At 39.8% G+C, this 23,252-nt stretch overlaps 1 protein-coding gene across 5 annotated transcripts in view; it reads left to right on the top strand.

Moving 5' to 3' along the window:
- Window positions 1-21,116, top strand: part of LAMA2 (laminin subunit alpha 2) — a 531,319-nt gene extending 510,203 nt beyond the window's left edge. For all 5 annotated transcript variants that reach the window (XM_046676887.1, XM_046676886.1, XM_046676884.1 and 2 more), the window contains 8 exons: window positions 158-326; window positions 9,281-9,393; window positions 9,705-9,894; window positions 11,811-11,966; window positions 13,409-13,562; window positions 16,796-16,926; window positions 18,881-19,103; window positions 20,756-21,116. In XM_046676887.1, the coding sequence (XP_046532843.1) occupies window positions 158-326; window positions 9,281-9,393; window positions 9,705-9,894; window positions 11,811-11,966; window positions 13,409-13,562; window positions 16,796-16,926; window positions 18,881-19,103; window positions 20,756-20,913 (1,294 nt within the window). In that variant the 3' untranslated portion in view covers window positions 20,914-21,116. The remainder of the gene's footprint in view (window positions 1-157; window positions 327-9,280; window positions 9,394-9,704; window positions 9,895-11,810; window positions 11,967-13,408; window positions 13,563-16,795; window positions 16,927-18,880; window positions 19,104-20,755) is intronic.
- Window positions 21,117-23,252: the final 2,136 nt, after the last annotated feature.

Genomic DNA, 23,252 nt, shown 5'->3' with positions numbered 1-23,252 from the left:
ACGGCGAGAAGGAAACAATGAAGATCTTCAAGTTAGATTTTTAAAATTGCTCTGATATTCCTTAAAAGAGGGGATGGGGGAATTTGATTTAATTGTAAGGAAGCAAGACAATGAAAAATAAAGAAAAAAATATTTCATTTTAATTATGTTCCCTTAGCCCCATGGACTTTGCACGGTCTGTATCCTTCAAAAATGCAGACATTGGTCGCTGTGCCCATCAGAAACCCCACGAGGATGAAGATGGAGCACTTCCAGCTGAAATAGTCATCCAGCCAGAGCCAGTTCCCACCCCAGCCTCCCCTACACCCACTCCAGTTCTGGCACATGTAAGTGCATATATCCCACTGCGTTCTAATTTTTACCCAGCATTTTCGGTCATTTTCCGAAGGAAGGTTATTCAAGATGTCAAGTACACTCTACTGCTAGAATTAGAACAAAGATACCCTGTCTATGAAAACCTGTTCTCCTTATATCTTCCTTGCATTGCTTTTATTTCTGTATCTGTTTAGCTTTTACGATTATAAAATAGCATGTGTTTTCAACTGAAAGTTTAGAAGGCACAGAAATGTCTACAGAATCAAGAATCAAATCTATCCATAATACCACCGCACAAAGGCGAGCAGCGGTTTTCAATCTCTTTTATTTGTGTTTTACATAGTGGATCTCATACCGTATATACAATTTGGCATTCTGTTTTTAAAAACTGGTAACACATATTTAAAACTGTTTCTAGACATCATGTAAATGTGTGTCTCTAACATGATTACGTGTGTGTGTGCCTGTGTGTATGGGCACACACAAACACATACCGAGACACACAAACTATTTCATAGTACGGGAGGTAGTGTATCCTTAATTGTATTCAAATCCCAGCGCTCTAAACTATGGTCTGTATGAATTTGGGAAAGCTCTTAGCCAGTCTATTCCTCAGTTTTCTCATCTGTAAAATGAGGATATTGACAGCACATATGTCAAAGAGTTATTACAAGAATCTAAAGAGATAACATTTGTTAAATACCTGGCATATACCAAGCATTTAATAAATGGCACAATTACTATATAGTAATGATCATAGTCACTGCTTTTAACTGCCAGTCACTGTCTAAACAGTTTCCACTCAGTATTACATGTAATTCTCATAACAGCTCTGTAAAATATATATTGCCATCCCATTTTTAGTTGAGTTGATAAGAATTGCTAACCTGAGTAACTCACCCACTGACACAGCAAGTAAATGGCAGGATAGAATTTTAATCCAGAGGGTCTCACCCTATAGTCTGGCTCCTTATCACTGCAACACTCTTTAATTTATTCTACATCTTCCCCACTGTGGGCCAATTAGAGGGTTTCTAGCTTTTCACTATTAGAAACTATATTCTATTGAGTGCCTCTGTTTGCCAGACTTTCTCACTGTCTCTGATTATTTTCTTAAAACAGATTCTTAGACAGGGAATTATGAGGCCAAATGATGAATATACCTAAGCTTCTCAACACATGTATCTGAATTGCTTTTTCCAAAGGTTACACCAATTTATGTTCTCATCACCAATATATCAGAGAGGGTGGACCGCACTACACTCTTGACAGCACGTGCGCCGTGTTTGTAATCCTTGCCAGTTGATGGGTGGAACACATCATCTTGAGTGCATATTTTGAAAACTCTTGAACATTTTATTCTCTTCCTTAGTTTCTGTGATGGAATTGGTTATTCAGTATACAGAGCAGCGTGCTCCTTGCCTCTAGGAATAGTTATTAAATGAGAAGCCAAATAATCATCTTTCAGAAAAACTAGTCATTTACTCCAAGCATTCATTTCATCCTCTGTAAAATGTGGGTTAATATCCACCTACCTTGCCTACCACATGGGATTATTCTAAGACTCTAATGAGATAGTATATGTGGAAGTTCTTTGCAAGTTGGAAGAAGCACACATGCGTAGACACTGTGAGGAACTTCTACATTTACTGAGTAACTAGTATGTGTGCAGGACTCTGCTGGGCTTTTTTGTTTTTTTTTCCTAAGGAAGATTAGCCCTGAGCTAACATCTGTGCCAGTCTTCTTCTACTTTATGTATCGGTCGCTACCACGGCATGGTTGATGAGTGGTACAGGTGCAGGCCCAGGATTCAAACCCACAAACCCAGGCCACCAAAGCAGAGCATGCCAAACTCAACCACAGTGCAAAGGAAAGGCTGGTGATCGTCCTCTTTTCCCTCATATACCTTCATCTGTTCCCTAGACTCAAGAATGTGTTTTCAATTGAAAAATGTTAAAATATCATGGCTTGAATAAACTTCTTTGACCTTGGATCCAAATGTTCACTTATAGAACTGTTTCTATAAGAAAATAGATCCTAAATTCTGAACAACTAACTTATAAATTATAATTGGCAGAAGCCCCTGAGATCATCTGGTCCAATTGCCGTCTTAAAACGTGAATCTTCTTATATATACTTGATTTAGACTTGTAGACTCTGCTTGAACACTTCATTGACAAGGATGTGCCAGTGTTATGATGAGGCAGGCTCTGGTGGTTAGAAAGCCTTTGGTTTTATAATGAAATAAGGCTGTGTCTCTATAACTTCTATATAATGATTGTATTTCTTTAGCCAAACACATTAAGTTTCTATCTTTTCTAAATTCCCTTCAAGGATTTGAAAATAGCCGAGTCTCCTTCCTGAGACTAAATATTCCATTAGCTCAAGAATTCTTCACATGACCTCATTTCTATGTCCCCACTGATCAATATTCTTAAGTTGGAAATACCCCTTTTAAAATATGGCCCCTCCCTCCCGTCATCTGTCTTCCTATTTCTATGAATGCACCTGAGAATATTTTCACGTTTTCTAACAGATAGCTTGTGCTATTGGTTCATAACCCGGTACCATGTAGAGTCAACCAAAACCCTGAGGGCCTCTGTTACCTGAATGGCTCTTGAATCAGTTCTCTCAGCCAGTCCGTGCTGAACTGATAGAGCTGGTTGGTGGCGAAGCCTGCTGGTCTCCGACTGCCTTTCTTTCCAAGTGCCCACACGAACTTTGTTTTATAGGAAGTCTCAAGCATACCCCTCTGTGGTTTCTAGAGATCACATTTTTTCCCTTGTTCTGAAAATAAAGATACTTTCCCATCTGGGACTGTATTTTAACTCATTTTAAGTTTTCTTATAACCTTCTGTTCTAATTCCAGTTTCCATTTTCTCTCAGCAGTGTATGTTTTAACTTTCCAAAAGCCAAGCATTCCACTTGGTAGACAAGACAAAAGCAAAAGAGAAGTTGAGTAGCAGTCCTCTGGGTTGCCGTAGAAAACCTGGTAGAATTTAAAGCATGGCAGGGGACACCATTAAACTCCATCCCAGCAAGATGGTCAGTGGTACCTAGAAGTGTGAAAACATGTCCGTGGAATGCAAATTTTAATATGTTACCACACTCTGATATTTAAAATCTTGCAGTTGAGGGCTGGCCCCATGGCATAGTGGTTTATTTCACATGCTCTGCTTTGGCGGCCTGGGGTTCATGGATTCAGATCCCCGGAATAGACCTACAAACCACTCATCAAGCCACATTTGGCAGTGTCCTATATACAAAGTAGAGAAAGATCGGCACAGATGTTAACTCAGGGCCAATCTTCCTCACCAAAAAAAAAAAAACAATCTTTCAATTGAAACAATATAAAATGATGATGACATAATTATGACATTATGTTAAGTGGGAAAAACAGGACATAAAACTGTATATACTGTGTAATCACATCTAGATCAATAGATAGAAAAACACATCAGAAAAACCTTTGCAAGAAATACATCAGATGCTAACAACAGATGGGTTATGGACTAGAGCTGATTTTCATCATTTAAAAAAATATTCTTAAATGTGGTTTTTTTCCATAACTTTTTGAAGAAGATAAATTGAAAGCAACAGTTTTCAACCTTTTCTCCTCTGCAACATCCACTTGGAGAGCTGATTCTTCCCCTGGGGAAGAGGAACGTGGTGAGCGGGACTCTCCCGACCCCTCCGTGGTGACAGCCACTGAGGAAACAAACTGGGCCTTTCATCCAAGAGATCCAGGATCTGGCCCTGCCTGCCTTTCCTGCCATCACCTACCTACCTTGGCAAACTCTGGCACGTTACTTGTCTTCTCTAAATGTAACATGATCCACTGAGAAAGAAGGACAATAATCCCTACCTTGGAGGATGATCACGAGGGGATAACCTACGCACTGCACACAAAGCGCCTAGCACAAGGCCTGGCTCTTAGTAACACCCCATCACTCTTCTCTGGGAACTAATTCTTTTCCCCTTTCACACTTTGGGGATGCAGGCAAGTGCTTGGAAAAAGGGGGCGAGTATTCCATTGTTGAACAATTACGAACTCCAACCTGAAATGCTTATTATCTCTCAAGTCTCCCATCATTTTCAGTTCTCACCATCTTCCTTTCTTTTCTTAAATCAGAATGTAGACTTTAAGAATTTATTTACGTATTGAGACTTACAAGTTAATTCCCAAGGTGGGCACTGCCTATATAGGCACCCCTGTTTGTTCTAGAACAGTTGAAAGGAAAAACTCCTATTAGTTCTCAGTACCCTGGCCTTTCTTTGTCTTCTTTACACCATGACATGCCTCCCCACCAGAAACTTATAGCCGGAGGACAACAGTCACCATACTCCAGGGCAACTGAAGAACAGCTTGAGAAAGCCCTGCTCTGTGAAATGGATTAGTCAGTCCTTTTATTAATCCATGCCGAAACCTCATAGGTCAGAGAGCATCTTCTGCATATTACATCATTTGTTAGTGGTAGCCTGTCTTCTCTCTATACTTCTCTCTTATCCTTTAGCCCATTTAGAGCTGAGTAAAACATTGCTACATATTATATTTGTGGATGTTGCTCATGGAGGATGGCAGGGTGTGGGGGTAAATAAGAGTCTGGACTTCTAGTAACACAGAAATTTGTCGAAATGTGACAAGCTCTCTGCAAGGATATGCCGTGTTTATACCAAGTCTTCAGCACCAGCATGGCCTGCGTGGATTTGTACACAACAGGCTGACTGCATTTTTTTTGGCTTGAGTTTTGTTAAATTCAAGTAAAGTCAAGTCGAACTTAACACCTCAGAGTTTAAAATGTGAGCACTAAAAAGAGCAGTGTAAGCCGCCGTGAAGAGCCCCTGTGCTATTAAGGCTCTTTAGGAGCTGGAGGAAAGAAGGAACAGAGAGGAAAGAACAGAGCAGAAGAATGCGATTTCTCAGCAGCTTTCATGCTAGGACTTTAAAAGCTAAGTACAGTCCAGGCCAAAGGATAAATCGATTGGATACTGATACGTATTTAAAGGGAAAGCACACACTTTCCATACTGCAAGGAATCTCTCTTCAGGCATTAGGGTGTAACTATTATTGCAAATGCCCAGTGCTTACCAAAAGAGCTCGAGTGCAGGGAGTTAACATAATGTGGTTTCCCAATACACAGCGTGAGTAGGAATTGTATGTTCCAGAACATTAGAGCCAGTGATGCAAAAAGTATCTCGCAGTTAGTATTCATCCATAAAGAGCATGAGGAAGAAGCACCCCACTTCTCAGATGTGATTTTAGCCAATATTTGTTAGAGGGATTATTGACTCATGAAAGAAGAAGATGATGCCGTTTTCATGGTGATTCATCTCTGGGTGCTTTCAAGAACAAAGATGCCAGTTTTGATAACTGCAATTTAAATCTCTGCTCTGTACCCATCTAAATCCGAGGAATGCCTATCCGCCAATTGTATGGTATCCTGAAGCCGATAACTTATTGCCAAATGTCAGCCAGCATCCAGCAGTATGAAATGACCGCCTCTTTATTCTGGCCTGAAGTTAGAAGAGTAACAGCATGAGGGTGAAAACGTTCTCTCTCCATTGCTGATCCACCGCACTATCCACCTGCCTAAGCGCGGCTTCCTCCAGAATCCTCTCCGACCACAGGACTGCCCTCCTCTCCAGGGGCACCCCCACAGTTACACTCCCCACCGAGTCCTGCCTGCCCACGACTTGTCACCTGCCAAACAGAGACAGAGAAGAAGCCAGCACACCATGTCCTCCTCACGCATCATGTTTCCCCATAGTACTGATAGTACTTCAAAGAGTCCCCACAAGGTGGCAGGGTTGTAACATGTTGAGATTGATGAGCCTCCATGGAGACTGATTTTTAAATTATTATTGTTGTTTTAACACGTTTCAGAGATCGTGTTTCCAAAATAACACAGGTAAACTCTTACGTCCATAAAGACGATGCCTCCCCTCGAGCTCACGTTGGCTTGGAGAAGGAAGGCTCAGCTTACAACAACTGTTCTTGAAAGGTTCCTTAAATACCTCAATTTAAGACCCTTCCTCCGGCCCCTTTTTCTTAGCTTAGATTTCTACGGTAAACAGGGTTGAAAATGTCATGAATGACTAGATCATTTTATTCTTGTGCAAACCACAGGCAGTTTCTGTTCCATCTCACCTGGTCCCCTTTAAAATCTTAGAAGGAAAACGACGCTTGAGCAGCAGGGTGAGCAGTCCACCCTTGGAGGGGCTGAAGGGGAGGAGGAGAGCACAGCATGGCAGGCAAACAGCTAGGAACCGCATTGTCCTGCACATGTCCCAGCATCAGGCCCGGCTTCTGATGCATTCTCGGGAAAGTGTTGCAAAGCAGACGTGGTCCAGTCCCATCTCCCTATAACCCAGTGAGAGGAGGGATCTAGACTGGCACCAAAAACATGATCAGATAAGAGGTTGGAGGCTTGTCTTCCTGTTTAAATCCAAAAGTTGATGCATATAAAAACCCTCTTCCACGGGCACTTCTCCGTCCTCTTCCAACTGCAAATATATAAAGGAAGGTGACAGACGTTTTACTAAGGCAGTATCTGTGATATCCATCCCATTGCAAATTGATGATAGCAAACATCACTTTGGATGTCCTTCACAAACAATGGGCTCAGCATAACGGCTTTATACTTTAGCTACCTGGTAGAGTGGCCCTTCTGTCACCACTCTCTTCTATAACATTGGCCAATTGGAGACAGTTTCCTTAGCTGCTGCTTCCTTCCACCTGTTTCTCAAGACCCGCCTGTCGCAGAAGAGAGGCAGGGGCCCCTCCAGGAGGCTCTTCCTGAGTCTCAAGTGGGTGTGTCATGTAGTGCTTCTTAAAAGGACCCTTTCAAAGGCCCTGTCTTTTTCTCGTCAAATGTTTTCCTAAAATAACATAAGTGGGCCTTTCTCATGTAGAAAATCTGGTAATGTGACAGAGAACTGTTGCCGAGCTCAGGACCAGCATGAGAATTGCCCGTCCAGTGTACCACCAAGCAAGGTTATCACAGGGTTCAGGCCATGATGCCCGAGACATATAAAGACGAAAGCTCTCTACGACAAACAGCTGCTGCCAATAAAATACCTAATCTTGACAATTACCACTTTGAGAATTTCAAAGATTATATCAGAAAGGTTATTTTATATTAACATTTATAGTTAGTAACTGGACAAGTGACCACAGTGGTAACAATGGCATGGAAATAAGTTTCCTATTTCTTATGGTGGTTTTTTTTTAGGCTACACATCATTCTTCCCTAATTCTTCAGCATCCGTTGACTTTTTCAATCCCTCAGTCTTCAGATCTGAGGGTTTAGAGATGTTTTAGCCAAATTCTGCCCCTGCTGGACTCACGGCAGGTAGGACTCTCTTAGAGATCTCTGAGGAGGACTGCAGGCTGCTTACATTTGTTGCCATGGTCCTCTGTACAGGAAATATGGGGAGAGATTGATAAACAATTCCAATTCTATTAATAGCATCACTGAAGGCTGAGACATTAAGCTACCAGAGGCTTCCATTTGGGCTCTTTTTGCAAGTAGTGTAACAGGAAAGGTGCCACATGTTGATTCCAAGAGAGGCCATTCAGCTGTGTGAATAAATAGCATTTTCCTCTCCTACCCACTGGGTTTTTGCATATCTGCGTGAATTTCAGCCACAGTCTATGCTTTGCAACTGACCGTCTCCTGGGAAGCAAGAAGGGAAATACTTCCATGAAGACCAATTTTATAGCATTTCAAAACTCTTAAAGGCTTTTACCTGCTGTGGCAGAGTGCTTTATTTGACTAAGCTCGAGAGAAACAAGAGCAAGGCTTTTCCTCATCAAGTAAAAATTTCCTGTGTGCTGATGAGTCATCTTTGAGGTACACTATTTGGGAAGAACATTCTGCATCAAAAGCCTGCCTTAGGCTGTTCGAGCACCTCTCCTGAGTCAGCGCTCACCGGGGCAGTGGCCCATCCAGAGCTGTTAGGTGCAGATCTTAAAAACAGATGTGTTGTTGAAAGTGTGCAGGTTATTTATTTTCCCATGTACAGCCTGTTCTAAAAGACTTCCTGAGCAGCCTGTGCATAGAATTATCTTCTGAAAATAGAGAACAGAGGCAGAAATTGTGGCTTGTGGAAATTTGAGGAGCCTTGATTCTCTCCTGAGCTGAGGGTTACAGTAGCCAAATATAGTCCACCTAGCCAGGACTGGGGATGTAATTTGCAGGGCCCCTTCTTCAAAAATTATTAAGAATTTCAAGATGGTGACAGCAGAGCATTAAAACAACGTCGGCACAGATAGCACGCCTCTGAAGCCTGCCCTGCACCAAGCAATCCCTCGTAAGCACACTAGGAAGTTGATCTTTGAACAGTGGCAGTTGAAATGGTGTGTAGTGGGTTACATTAAAAAATGTGCTGGGTTGCCTAGCAACTGGCTAAGGGCCTGAATGGGCTGACTTGCAAGTTTAGATACACCATCTTGAAAGTCTAAATTCATGGAAATCTTCCAGTAGACTGATAATTTTCAAGAAAAAGTAATATAGTGAGAGAGAGAAATGGGAAGGGCAAGAAGGAACATGTTTTTCTATTCCTATAACCTGGTTGTCCCTGTTCAATCTTCTAAGAATATAACTCTTCATAAGTAAAGTAAAGGGGAGAAGGAAATTCCAGTTTTCTCAGAAATATAAACAATAGTTTTCCTTAGATGATAATGAAAACACGAATTGATCAACAAATATTTTTGAGCAGATTCATTTGTCAATTCAAGGGTGCAGTAAAAGAAAACTGACTCACATTCACTGAGCATTTACTGGTAAGTACCTACTATGTGTAGGGCACAGAGATGAATAAGAGACAGCTTCTCTTCTTAAGGAGCTTAAATAAGATCATACGAGAACGTTAAGCTAAAATAGAGGAGACCATTAGATAGCAGCATTACATTTTAAAAGAATGGAGCCCATTATCTCCTCTTTCTCTCCTTGGTATTCTACAGGGTCCTTGTGCCGCAGAATCAGAACCAGCTCTTTTGATAGGGAGCAAGCAGTTTGGGCTTTCCAAAAACAGTCATATTGCAATTGCATTTGATGACACCAAAGTTAAAAACCGGTATGTATTATTCTGAGATATTGGATAAGAACTGATAAACGGAAGTATCGAGTATTTGCATTTATTCAAATTTAATCAACTACATTTATTCATTAATGAGGCGAGCTTTTTTTAATACACTGAGTACAGTAGAGAATAGAATTATATTTGTCTGAGTCTGAGCAGCCCAGTACAGGAAATCAGCAGACCTGGAAAGTCCTCATCTCAGAGGTTTTCCTGTCTTTTATGAACATGCACCCATGATCAGTTGCAACTCTATCTTAGGATAAGAGTGCTCTTTTCTGTTTTACTTGCATGCTTTTATTTCACAGCCTCACAATTGAGTTTGAAGTGCGAACCGAAGCTGAATCAGGCCTGCTTTTTTACATGGCTCGGATCAATCATGCTGATTTTGCTACAGTTCAGCTGAGAAATGGATTGCCCTACTTCAGTTATGACTTGGGAAGTGGTGACACTAACACCATGATCCCCACCAAAATCAATGATGGCCAGTGGCACAAGGTAATAGTCCCTGGGATGTTGGCAGTGCCCTGTAAAGGGCATACTGGGTGGTGGCCATTGGCATTGCCTTGGTGCCAGAACTATATGCCAGTGCAGACACTGACTCCAGTGCTCCTGGAATGTGGCCAAGGCTAAAAATAAAGCAAGCTCCAGATACAACTGCCCGCCCTTGGAAAATGTGGTCAGACCTGGGTAGGTCTATATTTGATCACTTATGTGCCTCATCATGGTATTACAAGATCCCATCATTGCTACACAGCTGTGGTTCCCAAACATCTGTCCACAAACGAGGGCCAGGTAGTTAAAGACATTTTCTCTACTCTAAGTGAGAAACATGGGACAATGGGGTATGTGGATCGTAAAGCTCTATGTATTCAATTTAAAGGAATAGTGTTTAGTCTGAGATTACATTTTCCTCTCTTTTCTAAAATAATATTTGACAAACTTAAAAGCTGACAACATGAAAATGGGCCCTAAGACGTACCCCCCGATTCCACCCCATACTGGTCTGTGAAAACAGGAGTCTGGAATCTGCTATATCATGTTTAAAGGGCCCTAGGGTGTCATTTCCACCAACAGTCATTTAGAACAACTTTTAAAACGTTGGCCTTACACCCAGAAACTGGTACTATTATGGGCACAGAAGGCTCATTTGCCAGCTTACTGTCCTCTTTGGCATGACTGCAAATAGATAATATACTGCCTGATTAAAACGAAAACACGGAATTTGTTTCTGCACCTGTGGTAGGCTATTAAGTAAAGCTTCCCTAGGTAGACCAATAAAATGGGCTATTTTCAGAGTATGTATTATTAGATGTTAGATTTTATGTATTAACATACTTTGACTTGTCATATCATATAGAAAGCCAAAGAACATGAAAAATTATCATAAAAATGTGAAATCAGCCAATGTGTTATCTTGGAAATAAGAAATGGAATCTTCATATTTGCTTGGGAGCTTATGACTAGCAAACACTGATCTTTACAAAGGAACTCTCATTAAGGTTTAGTCTCCTCTCTGGCTAACAGAATAATAAATATGACACTTGAGAAAAAGACATATTGTTGGGCCACAGTGGGGATTAAGAAAGAAAACTTCAATCCTATAAGAGCCAAATTAAAGAGGGGTTTTATTTTTGAATATTTTTCAAAATTACTTCCCAAACTAGAATAGGTAAGTGTGGAATGAGGTCTTGAATTATTCTAATTCGGATGTAGATTCATTTTTAAACCATTATTGTACTCCAGCATTTCACAGGGTTACACTCTCCTTTCCCTAAATTCAGACTCAAGATTTTTATGCTCAAGCCTGTCTTCAGACCCCTTATTTTGCTCTATCCTAGAAGATAATTCACTCCACTGCTGTAATTTCAGCATTGGTCAGCTTTCCATCTTCCTCCCTGACTGTGCTAATCAGCCGCTGCAGAAATGGCAGTGCAGCCTGGATGCGCTGCCCTTCATTCAATTCTGCCCCAGAAGCGCCTGTTAGGCAGAGGGATGTAGCATATCTGAAATTGTGTTGGGGAGACCAGGCTTTGCTCAATCAAACTAATGCACTTTTAAAACCGGACATGAATTTTGTAGCCCACTTAAATCACGACTGTGCTCTCAGTCTGCCAGATTCCTTACAACATGCCTACCTCTTGAGACATATGCTCACTTGGCAATCCATAGAAGAGTCTTCAATCTAAAACTCATCCAGGAAGATTTTGTACCCTTTTTGAGATGGTAGTAATGGCAAAGACAGAATTTGAGCTATTCTGTAAGTAGGTTTAATTTCACTTATATTATGAAGTTGGCACTCAGTAAGTTACTTCAGTTTTCCTAAGGAGTATCCTAAAAGTTTTTATGTCTCATACTCTGCATATTTGAAATTTATCCATGATTAGCATTAATGAGTCCTCTTCTTTTTGTAGATTAAGATTACACGAATTAAGCAAGAAGGAATTCTTTATGTAGATGATGCCTCCAACAGAACCGTCAGTCCCAAGAAAGCTGATATCCTGGATGTTGTGGGAATGCTGTATGTTGGTGGCTTGCCCATTAACTACACTACCCGGAGAATTGGTCCAGTAAGTGTCTAATTTGTTTCTTTGTGGCCTAAATAACTAGCTGAGTCATGTATGTATTTTGTATCAGTAGGTCACATTGGCCCATGACCACTTATAATTGAATAGGAAATCATCTTTTCTGAGAAGGGAGAGAAAGTCTTCTAGACCGATTTGACTATGAGAAGCAATATCACAGAGCAGAGTGTGGACCCTGGAACCAGACTCCCTTGGTTTGAATACCTGCATAACTGTGACTAGCTGTGTGATTTTAAGCAAGTTATTTAATCTTTCTTTCACAAAGTTTCCTCTTTTGTAGAATAGCATAATAATAATACCAAACAAACAAGATTGCCATAAAGATTAAATGAGGTAATATACATAATCCGTTGGAAGAGTAACAAGCATATAGAAAGCACTGGACGACAAAGAAGCTGGTGATGGTATTGACGGGATTGTTTCAGGACTAGAGATTTAGAAAATAATGAGAGATGCAGCATTTAGAGTACAGTTATCTGATATTGGATTCAGAATTTAAAGTCTTCATAATTTGGTATATCAGTATTCACAAAATAATTTTTTATTAGACCATGTGTCGATTTGCTTTGGAAATGATTATTTTGAGAAGCACAGAGGATTAGCATTTTTAGAGAACACACTGCATACAAATGGGATACATTTCTATACTCCAATTAGAACACATGGTAATGTGGAGTTGTTCTTCATCAAATGCAATTGTCCATTGTAGTTGTAGTTCTCAGTATTTGGCTCCTCTGTGGATGTGCAGTATGACCTTCTCTTCATAGCTATTGGCTATGCTACCCAGGCCTGTCACAATGAAAGTCTGAAGTGAGAGTGGCAGGAGTGATTAACATGCATCCCTAAAACCAGATGAAATATACCAGAGCAGAGTATGATTGATCGATTTCTATAGCCCCTAAACAAGGAATGTGTCATGCAAACTTTCAAGTTTTGTGGGTACATGCATTTTCTCAGGAAAGAGTCCACTGCTTTCATTACATTTTAGTAAGCAAGAAGCATTGAACCAAATCTAATTATCTTTTCAAATAGAATTTGAACATAGATTATGACAAAATGTATCTATAGAAAGGTTAATAAATTATTAATAGAAACATAAGAAACTAATTAAAAGTTATGATATTCATATGGGGCCCATAGCTCTGTCCAACCAGTGTTCCCCTTAGAGACATAGTGCACAGTATTTAGAATATCAGAACGATCATATTCCAGGCTAAATACATCCTAGTTGAGAAGCATAACAGGATTATCTGCACCCATGCCATAAAGCCTGGGGTGGTAGTGCAGGTCCAGGCAGCTTTGGGGAATGCCATAAGACAACTGGCCAATGATTACACGCATAGAACACCCAACAAATGATTGCATTCCACATATAGGCAAAGTTCTGCTAAAACCTGATACTTGTGTCTTCTGACTTGGATATTTAGGTGACCTACAGCATTGATGGCTGCATCAGAAATCTCCAGATGGCAGAGGCCCCTGCTGATCTTGAACAGCCAACCTCCAGCTTCCGTGTTGGGACATGTTTCGCAAATGCTCAGAAAGGAACATATTTTGATGGAACAGGCTTTGCCAAAGCAGGTAAGGCTCTTCCATTTCCTTCTTGCTGAACATTAACTAGGTACAAATATTCACTTCTTACCTATGTGGAAAAATAAAAGTCCCTGGGGTCCTAAAGCAGTATCCTTTATTTCAACCAGAAATAAAAAGGTATAGGAGGAATAAAAAATGCCTCTTAAGTGAATGTATCTGATTCTGAAAAGAATTAATAGAAGAAATAAAGTAAAAGGCTATTTGGAAAGTTTAATCCATCTCCTTTCCTGGAAATCAATAACAGCAAAATAAATGAAATTCTGTAAGAAGTTTCCGATATTTATACTATGTGATTTATCTACTTTCCAGGTTTCTCTGTCTTCCTTTCTGGGATGAGAAGCCATTTTTCTTTCTTGCTCTTCAGTTCCCTGCAAGGCTCCCTCTCATGCTCTCCCCTCACACACACAATGCACACATACTAGTGCCCATTTCCCATCGATGGTGATGATGACTAGCACTTCCCTGTCTTTCTTGAAGTGTCTCCTCTTTCCAGAAAATGTCCAGTGCAGGTCTGGATCACTGATAGCGCATATGCAATTTGGAAAGAAAAATATGAAATAACCTCTGCATAATAACAAAAAAAAATCTGACATTAATATACTTTAAGATAGAATATTCAGTCCTATCATTACCATAGACACATGAATTGTCTATTAGAAACAATTAATGAGCACATAATATATAGAAGTTACCATGGGAAACAGAAGTAAATGAGATGCTATTTCTTCCTTCTAGAATTTGCTATTAATGGTAAGACTCTCTGTGCTCAGAAATCACAAGAAGGCAAATAAAAATGATTAAAAACTATAAAAGACGTAAAAGCAAGGTTCTGTGGCTATTTAGAAGAAAGATTAATTTTGGCTGGGGAAATCAGGAAAGGTTTTATGGAGGAATTGACATTTGAGCTAGAATTTAGAAGGTGAGTTGAACACCCACATGCCTAAGCTGTCAGAGAGAAAAGAGCAGGACCCTCCAACAGAGCATAAGTGGGAACTTTACCCATGCAGAAGCAGAAAAGAGAAAAACACAGGATATGTTAAATATTGAAACATTGGGGGTAAAGATGACCCCCAAGTTCCATGTGCTATGAAAGTCCAAAGCCTTCCCCAAGACTTCTGCAAATTCACAGATGGCTAGCACTCTCTTGGTTAAATTTGATGGCAAGCTTCGGCTTCAGCTTCTGCACTTAACAGATTCACTCGCCATCCTGTCTGGGCTTTTTTGCTTCCAGATCAAACTGGACCAGAAAATTAGCCGTTTCCGCAATTTCCAACAACTCCTGCCATCTCCATACACAGTGTAATGCAATCTATGTAAGACTGAGGTGGTCAGAGGAGGTTGTGTCACTGGAAAACAGACAGCTTCAATTTAATTTTTTGACATCTTTATCCTTAAAAGCTTTCCAGGCATCCAATCAGTGGGTTTTCAATGGCCTCCTTGCTCCCTTTGTCCTCAGCTGACCTGCCTCAAGTGTTTCCTCTCTTCTCCTTACTTCCCCTTTCAGGAGCAGAAACAAGGTCTTTCTGTTTTATCTTGAAAAACAACTCAGCTTCTTCTACCCTTTATTTTTAAAATCTACTCATCCCAAACCATCAAAGTTCTCAGCAGATAAAAAGTCTTTCACATAGCAGGTGCCACCCTTCATTGAAGACTGTTGTGATTACACATAGTGTTTATTTCTTACCTGATAAATAGAAGACATGGAGAACATTTCCGTGAGTTTCCTACTAATCCGTGCAGTTGATGTGGTCTTGCCTGGTCTTAAGGAATCACTTTGTTTCTAAGAGGCATGTCTTCAATGCTTGCTAAAAGATTAAATAAACTAATGAATCAAATATGGAAAATTATAGAGAAAGCATTTAACTAGATGAACTAGAAAAGTCTATTTACATCCCAGTTTCTTCTCCTTCAAAATTGTGCTTGCAATTCCTCTCTTTATTAATAAAATGTTCCGGAAATTTTGAGCCCTTTCATGTCATTGTGGGGCCGTTTAAAGTTACCCAGTAAAATTCTACTGAATCATCACTGAAATGCTTGACTTAATCCAACAGTAAGACTTCTAACATAATCATTCCTGACTGTGAGATTCTTTGAGTCAATTTCAGCATATGTTCATTCATTCGTTTATTCAACAAATATATATTAAACTTCCCTATGTGCCAGATACTTTGGTAGGCACAGGGGTAAAATGGTGAGCAATATACACAAGGTCATTGCCCTCACAGAGTTTACATTCTGGGAGAGAGGGCAGCCAAGAAAATAAGCAATAGCTATAAAGTGTGTTATATGATACAATGGTGGAAGTATAGGCCATCTGAGAGTCTGGAACTTATTATAATTGGCTAACATCTAAATTGAAATCTAGTAAAACCATTGTGATGCGGGGTCGGTGAGCCGAGGAGTCGAAAGAAAGATTTCTGAGACTCTTAAGATCTGGCAGTAGTGCTCTTTTATTTAGAGAATAGTGTAGCATGGGGACAGCACCCATGGGCAGTCAGAGCTTCTGCTGCCCCCAGTTGAGGGTTAGAGCTAAATTTAAGGCATAGGTATATGATTCATCTCTTTACAAGACAAAGGAAAGAACATGAAAAAAAGTTAAAATGGTATCAGTGCAGGTGGGGTCTGGTCATTGGGTGATCCCATGACTTTTAGACAAGAATCAAATCGGATTAAGTAAAGGTTAGAAAGGTTAGGCGCCACCACCCTAAACCAGTTACATGAGATTGCCAGACAGCAACCAACTTAAGTTCTTGCCTTCCCCATTAAGAGTTTCTAGGGACAAGGTCATCTCTCCTCTTCTTCCTGGTACAGAGAGGGAGGCACGTTTTACAGGTAGACATTTACCTTACAAATGTAAATGTGTCCCAACAAGGGCAAGTTCCCTGCCCCAGAGCCTCCTTCCCTGTCCCAGCCCATCAAAAGCAATCAGCCCCAAACAATCCCGATGCCAGAGACATATCCTGGGGTGGCCAATTTCAGGTCCCTACAAGGTCATCCCCTCTTCCTTCACAAACGCAAATGTCTCAAAAGGGCAAGCAAAATTCCAGTCCTCGGAGCCTGCTTCTCATCTGCAGTTTTAAAAGTAACCAGCCTAAAAATCCTCATCATAAACTGTTTTAAAATTAAGCAGCCTAAAAATCCTCATCAATTGCATTGTACAAATTTGAATTAACAATCCCTAAACTCTAAGCCACAAATAAAAAAATATCTGCATTTCACAGTTGGTGGGTTCAAAGTGGGATTGGACCTTCTTGTAGAATTTGAATTCCGTACAACTAGAACCACTGGAGTTCTTCTGGGAATCAGCAGCCAAAAGATGGATGGAATGGGTATTGAAATGATTGATGAAAAGGTGAGTGTGAGCTATCTTAACATTCCTAATCTCTTCGTGATATTGTTGTCCATATGTAGAAACTCTAGTTTGAAGCCTTGCTGTATTCTTTGTTGAGAGAAAGCTAGATTAAATTTTTTCATTTTTCTGCATTATCTCAATTTATGTGTATTTTCAACACACTTATTCTGTAGACCCACATAAACTTTAAATGTGCTGACACTACAGTAAGCCAACTGTGATGACTAATAATGGACCAGTTTTAGATCTCAAGCTCTTACTGTGTTGCTAAAAGTGCACTGTTATTCTCCCCTTTACAGATACACAGCCTATGAAACTCTTGATTCCAACGTAAAAAAATAAAAGGAGAGGTCTTGGATTATCTAAAATCAGTGTTTGCCTCTTATAACAGTAGGCACTTCTTATAAGTCAAGTTGGCTAGCTGACGTATCATTTTCTCAATTTTTATTTAAATGCTTCCAGATACCATTTCAAAAAAGAGCAAAGTTATAATCAATTTATATTAGTATAATATATTTTGTCAATTTGCTTACAATAGATAATCTAATTGGTCACACCTCTTTAGTCCCTGCCTGCCTATGAACAACAGTGGAAACCTGTTTGTATATACTGTGTACTATAGGGAGACCATAAAAAGGGGAAGGCAAAGGAAGAAATTTCACAAGTTTTCTATTTGGCTATTAACTAGGACTCACACTTCAACTCGTGTTTCCACTCCCAGGGTATTGTTGCTTCCCAAAAAGAAACAGCTCATAGTGACCCAAAATATGGTTTCCTTTGCCTCCTCTATCCCTCATGTCAATCTTCAAACCATCGTTGAAGGCAATAAAGCAAAAACATCCAGGAGCACAGAGGCAAAAAGGGCGAACAAATAAGCATCCCTTAAGTAGTTTGGCCAGATTTTCAAAATACACTTTCACTACATCTTGTTTGAGTAAGCTTAATTTCATCACCTGATTATAAGTTTCTATCAACTTGTCAGTGTTTTGAGTTCCATTATAATGCTTATGGATTTCTCACCGACCTCATTTTATATGCAAAATCCTGTTATCACAAACTCCACCCAGTATAGTAGAATCTTAATATTTGCATCACTGTATAGTTTACAAACTTTTCACCTATTTACTTGCACTTTTAATCTTCTTTTTAAAACCCCTATTTCTTTTCTTTTACCTCATCAGATGTGTTGCCAGATTGACTGTTTTTAATGTTTCAATATGCTTCTTTTCTTCATCAGCTTCAAAAGAATTCTGTCATCTCAAATTTCAGAGTCTGGTCCATGTTACCAAAACCAGATTTTTCTCATTTAGACAAGAACCTCCAATCTAAGTTCTTCATTGTTAAGAATTTAACTGGCCTTCTGGCTCAAAGTCTTTGGCACCTGTGACATGAAGCTTGCCCAAAAAAGTAATTTATGTAGCTCTTAATCCTGTATATAAAATGGAATCCATGAAGGAAAGAAAAACACATACAATTAAAACATCAAAAGCTTAAATTAAAAAAGCCAACAATCATTTAAAATGAATTTGTAAACCAAATTAATGAATCACTCTAAACAACATCTTTTCAGAAAATTTTATAGGGTTCACTAAGAGCTCTCACACTCTAAAAGTTCTATGGTAGAATTTTTTCCTGTGTATCTAGGTCCTTTTTATGTCAGCTGGCCTCAAATTGTATTTCACATTTTCTGAAAGCAGAATTATTACCAGCCTCACACATTTTGCCTATTCTCCCAACAATGCCCAAAAGCAAAGAACATAATTTGTGACTTCTGGTCATTATATTTGTATTTTAATTTCTGTCAAGATTTTTTTTTTAATTTAGTATGCCTATGTTCATTTTAAACTGTTCCAGCTGATGTCTTTCCTAGAGACCTGAAAATTTTTACTGTGTGAACCATCGTGATCTCCTTCCACTGCAACCATCTGTGACTGTTCAATTTCCTACTTTCTAGCTCATGTTTCATGTGGACAATGGCGCCGGTCGATTCACTGCTGTCTATGATGCTGGTATCCCAGGGCAGTTGTGTGATGGACAATGGCATAAAGTCACGGCCAACAAGATCAAACACCGCATTGAGCTGACGGTAGATGGGAACCAGGTGGAAGCCCAGAGCCCAAACCAAGCATCCACATCAGCTGATACAAATGACCCTGTGTTTGTGGGAGGGTTCCCAGGTGAGTGTTGGCTACCCCAGCCAGAATCTCTTTGCTCTATGATGTTGGTAGTTTTAGAAGATATTTATCTTTCCATAAATAATGTCCAAGAATGTGTGCTTAAGTATACTTTCTTCCTAGCTTTAGAACCTGCTCCCATAAATAACATCTTACCTGACATTTCCAGTGTGTAAAATGAGCATATTACTTACATAAACCACATGGGACTAAATTTTTCATGATAGCCTCTGAAGTTTCATTTCTGGGGAAATGGAGGCTACAGGAAATGAATCTGGCTTATAAAAGATATGAAGCATTTAACAGCAATCGAGGCCTGAGTTGGTGTTCTTTCTAGCTTTTTTAAAATTAATATACCAGAGGAATCATAAAATGTTATGGAACTTATTTCCTCAAGTTCTGGAAATCATTGGGTTAAAGGTAGCTAATTTCCCCCTTACGTTATTATAGAGTTTATATTTATATTACAAAGAAACCCAAGCAATAAGTCTGCACTCAAAAATCCTCCTCGAGGGGCTGGCCCCGTGGCTGAGTGGTTAAGTGCAAGCGCTCCGTCGGTGGCCCAGGGTTTCCCTGGTTCGGATCCTGGGCATGGACAACACTCGTCAGGCCGCACTGAGGTGGCATCCTACAGGCCACAACTAGAAGGACCCACAACTAAAATATACAGCTATATATTGGGGGGATTTGGGGAGAAAAAGCAGAAAGAAGAAGAAGAAAAAAAAAAAGATTGGCAACGGTGGTTAGCGCAGGTGTCAATCTTTAAAAAAAAAATAATCCTCCTCCTCTAACACTTTAAATATAGCATGTGAACCACAGAGAGCTACATAAAGTGTCCATAGAGAAGAGTGCCCAACTTGATGAGAAATAAGCCAAGTGCCTCTTAGTAAATACTATAATAACACAGATTCCTGGAATGGTCTTTCAGTATTTGGGCAAGAAAAACTTTCACCCCTGTTTATATAGAGCTCCTCTGCTTAACAAAACAAGCAAAATATACATTCAGGAGTGGTTGACATGGAGAAAGATAGATGGGTAATGGGGACCAATTCAGAGATCCTCTTGCCAAAGTTGCTTCTGGGTTTCTGGAAAGACCTGCTTCTGCTTCAATCAGGATAAACCCCACGATATTATGAAGGAGATAATGTACTTCTCCATTCACAGTCTACGAATTGGGATCCTAGTTAGCACCTCTGAGGTGCTGAAAGAAGGGAGTCTATCCTTAAAAAGAGAAAGATTTTGTGTGAGTTTTCAACCGACTTAACCTTTTGGCATTTATTTTTACAATGTAACAAAGTAATAAGGTCACCATTAAAAGCCCATTTCCTAATTCAGTACTTAAAGTATTTGATCGATTGCTTCATTTCATTAAAAAAGTTAATAATTATAAGTCACGACTGTAAACTTGTTCATTCCAAACCAAGTTCTTTGATGTCTTAAAATGTCTAATTCTGGATGTCTCCATATCTCGTAATACGTAACTATAAAAAAGTTCGTGTTTCTCTACAAGTTTAACAATTAGTGAAGCTAAGAAGAAAGTCACTAGCTTTACATAGAACAGCCTTCCAATGGAATCGCAAACTAACAACTGACTTTGAAACATGCTGTCAACACAGCAGCTGAATTTCAAAACTGAGCTCTCTGCTGTTTTTCAGACGGCCTCAACCAGTTTGGCCTGACAACCAACATCCGGTTCCGAGGTTGCATCCGGTCTCTGAGGCTCACCAAAGGCACAGGCAAGCCGCTGGAGGTTAATTTTGCCAAGGCCCTGGAACTAAGGGGCGTTCAACCTGTATCGTGCCCAGCCAACTAACAAAAATAAGTTTAACCCCAAGAAGGTCCTTCAAAACAAGTATTATCAAGTAAAACAGATATATTTTACCTATATATGTTGTTAAACTAATTTGTGCATGTATCTTTTTGTATTCAGATGGTGCTAATTCAGATCCCAGACTGAAGTTTAATTCAAATTCTTTCTCAAATCCATGAATATTAAACCAATTATTTCATTCTAAACAATTGCTTGTTTTGTGTGATTTTAAGGATAAAAGCGAACTGACCATAAATGGTTGAATTTGCGACATGCCCTGGAGTCATCTCAAGAAGAGCTCAGATGTACTTTGTGAAGCCAACTTTTTTTTACTAACTTCTGTTAATACTTTTATCATCCTTTTCCACGTATGCCAGCTTTGCTTTCTGTCCAGGCCATTGAAAACAACAGTGGATTTGGCATGTGTGACTGGAGGAGACAGCGCCCTTACCCCCTATGTTTGGGAAAGCATTAGCAAATCATTTCCCTGACCCAGGTTCCTTATTAGAGAGTTTAACTGGCCATGTGAGTGAATACCTTTTGATGCTGAAGATAGAGGGTATAGATCAGACTCAAGCCAGAGAGCTTAATTACTTGATTTTCTTGTTTGATAATGATTTATAGGCTTCGGGGAAACACCAGAACCAAGCTCTAGAGTGACAATTAAGCAGACATTTGATACTACAGTATTGAGGCTCTGGGCTCTGTACGTTTTCAGTGAATATCACAATGACAGAGAAATAGTGTTGAAATGCATTATTACTTACCAAGAAACAACGAGTCAGAAACATCAAAGGTGTACATCCTTGAGTCTTTTTGAGTTGTAATTTGACCTAACAAATTCGTTTGCTAAAAAATTTGTTTTGTCCTTGTTTTACCCACTGTTTCAATCATCTTCAAATGGGTCTGTGAGAAGACTGGCCTAGATTTTATTCATCAACTTAAGAAGGAAACATTTCATTTGCCATCTTCAGTAGAAATAGTTGTAGTCTAAACACACAGAACATTTAAAAGAACAGACTTCCCTCGCAATGGTAATTTTAGCAAGAGAAGAATAATCCTCTCTGACAACTTTATCCACAGGGGAGGGAAGGTGCTGTTTCTAATCAGGAGATGGCTAAGGCACTCAGCATTTCCTCATCAGCCAGTTGATTGATAGTTCGTCCACACAACTTCGTTCTAGAGCAACTGGTTCTTAACCATGGCTCCATTTTGAAATTACCTAGGAAGCTTTGAAAAAACTGGTGCCTGGTCCAGTGATTCTGATTTGGTCTAGGATGTAGCCTGGGCACGAGGATTTTTAAAAAGCTTCCCAGGCAATTTTAAAGTGCCCTCAGGGATGAGAGTCATTGTTCTAAAGAAGAAAGTTATCCACTATGCCAACAAAGAGTTGTAGAGACTTTTGAGAATTCTACTGTTAACTTTGTCGTGGCCTTTTCCACACACATGAAAAAAATAATATAATATTGAATCTACTTAATGCCTTTTGATCAGCCTTTAAGCAATAAAACTCTTTGAAAACCAACGTGTTTTGAGAGCGAAGACATTAATTCTGCACTCAGTAATGTCTTCACTCTCAAAACACATTTGGGCCTATTCTGGATAATGAGTGGATAAATAGGAGTAAAGCTACTAAGTTCCTAAATTAAAAGCTAATGCCTGGAGCCAGCCCAGTGGTGCAGCAGTTAAGTTCTCACGTTCTGCTTGGGTGGCCCAGTGTTCATCAGTTCGGATCCCAGGCGTGGACCGATGCCCAGCTTGTCAAACCATGCTGTGGCAAGCATCCCACATATAAAGTAGAGGAATATGGGCACGAGGTTAGCTTAGGGCCAGTCTTCCTCAGCAAATAAAAGAGGAAGATTGGTGGCAGATGTTAGCTCAGAGCTAATCTTCCTCCAAAAAAGAAAAAAAGAAAGCTAATACCTTTCTTTCCTGAATCCTGAAAAGAAAGATACATAACAAATTTGAAAACAAAGGTACTTAATTGGCATTCCGATAGACTCAAGCCCTGCTGAAGTCAATTTGTAGGCAAGTGGCTTAGAATGGTAGAGTTGGAAGGGCCCTTTGAGATCAATAAATACAATGATTCTCAACTCCAGCTAGACGTTAAAATTGCCTTGGGTACTTAAAAAGAAGACAGAATCTTGCATCTGAATATCACCCCACACCTAAAAGTGTAATCTCTGGGCAGGGCCCTGGCGTTGGCTTGTTTTAAACAACTTCAGTTGATGCTAGTATGTGACTGAGGCTGTGAACTCCTGGGCTTCTACTGCCTCTGTACTTTATGGGGAGAAACCGGAGGGAACCAGGGAGATTTGGTGGCGTGCTCAAAGTCCCACGTT

Source organism: Equus quagga, chromosome 11, assembly GCF_021613505.1.
Source record: "Equus quagga isolate Etosha38 chromosome 11, UCLA_HA_Equagga_1.0, whole genome shotgun sequence".
Lineage (NCBI taxonomy): Eukaryota > Metazoa > Chordata > Mammalia > Perissodactyla > Equidae > Equus > Equus quagga.
This window is presented reverse-complemented; position numbering and strand designations above follow the sequence as displayed.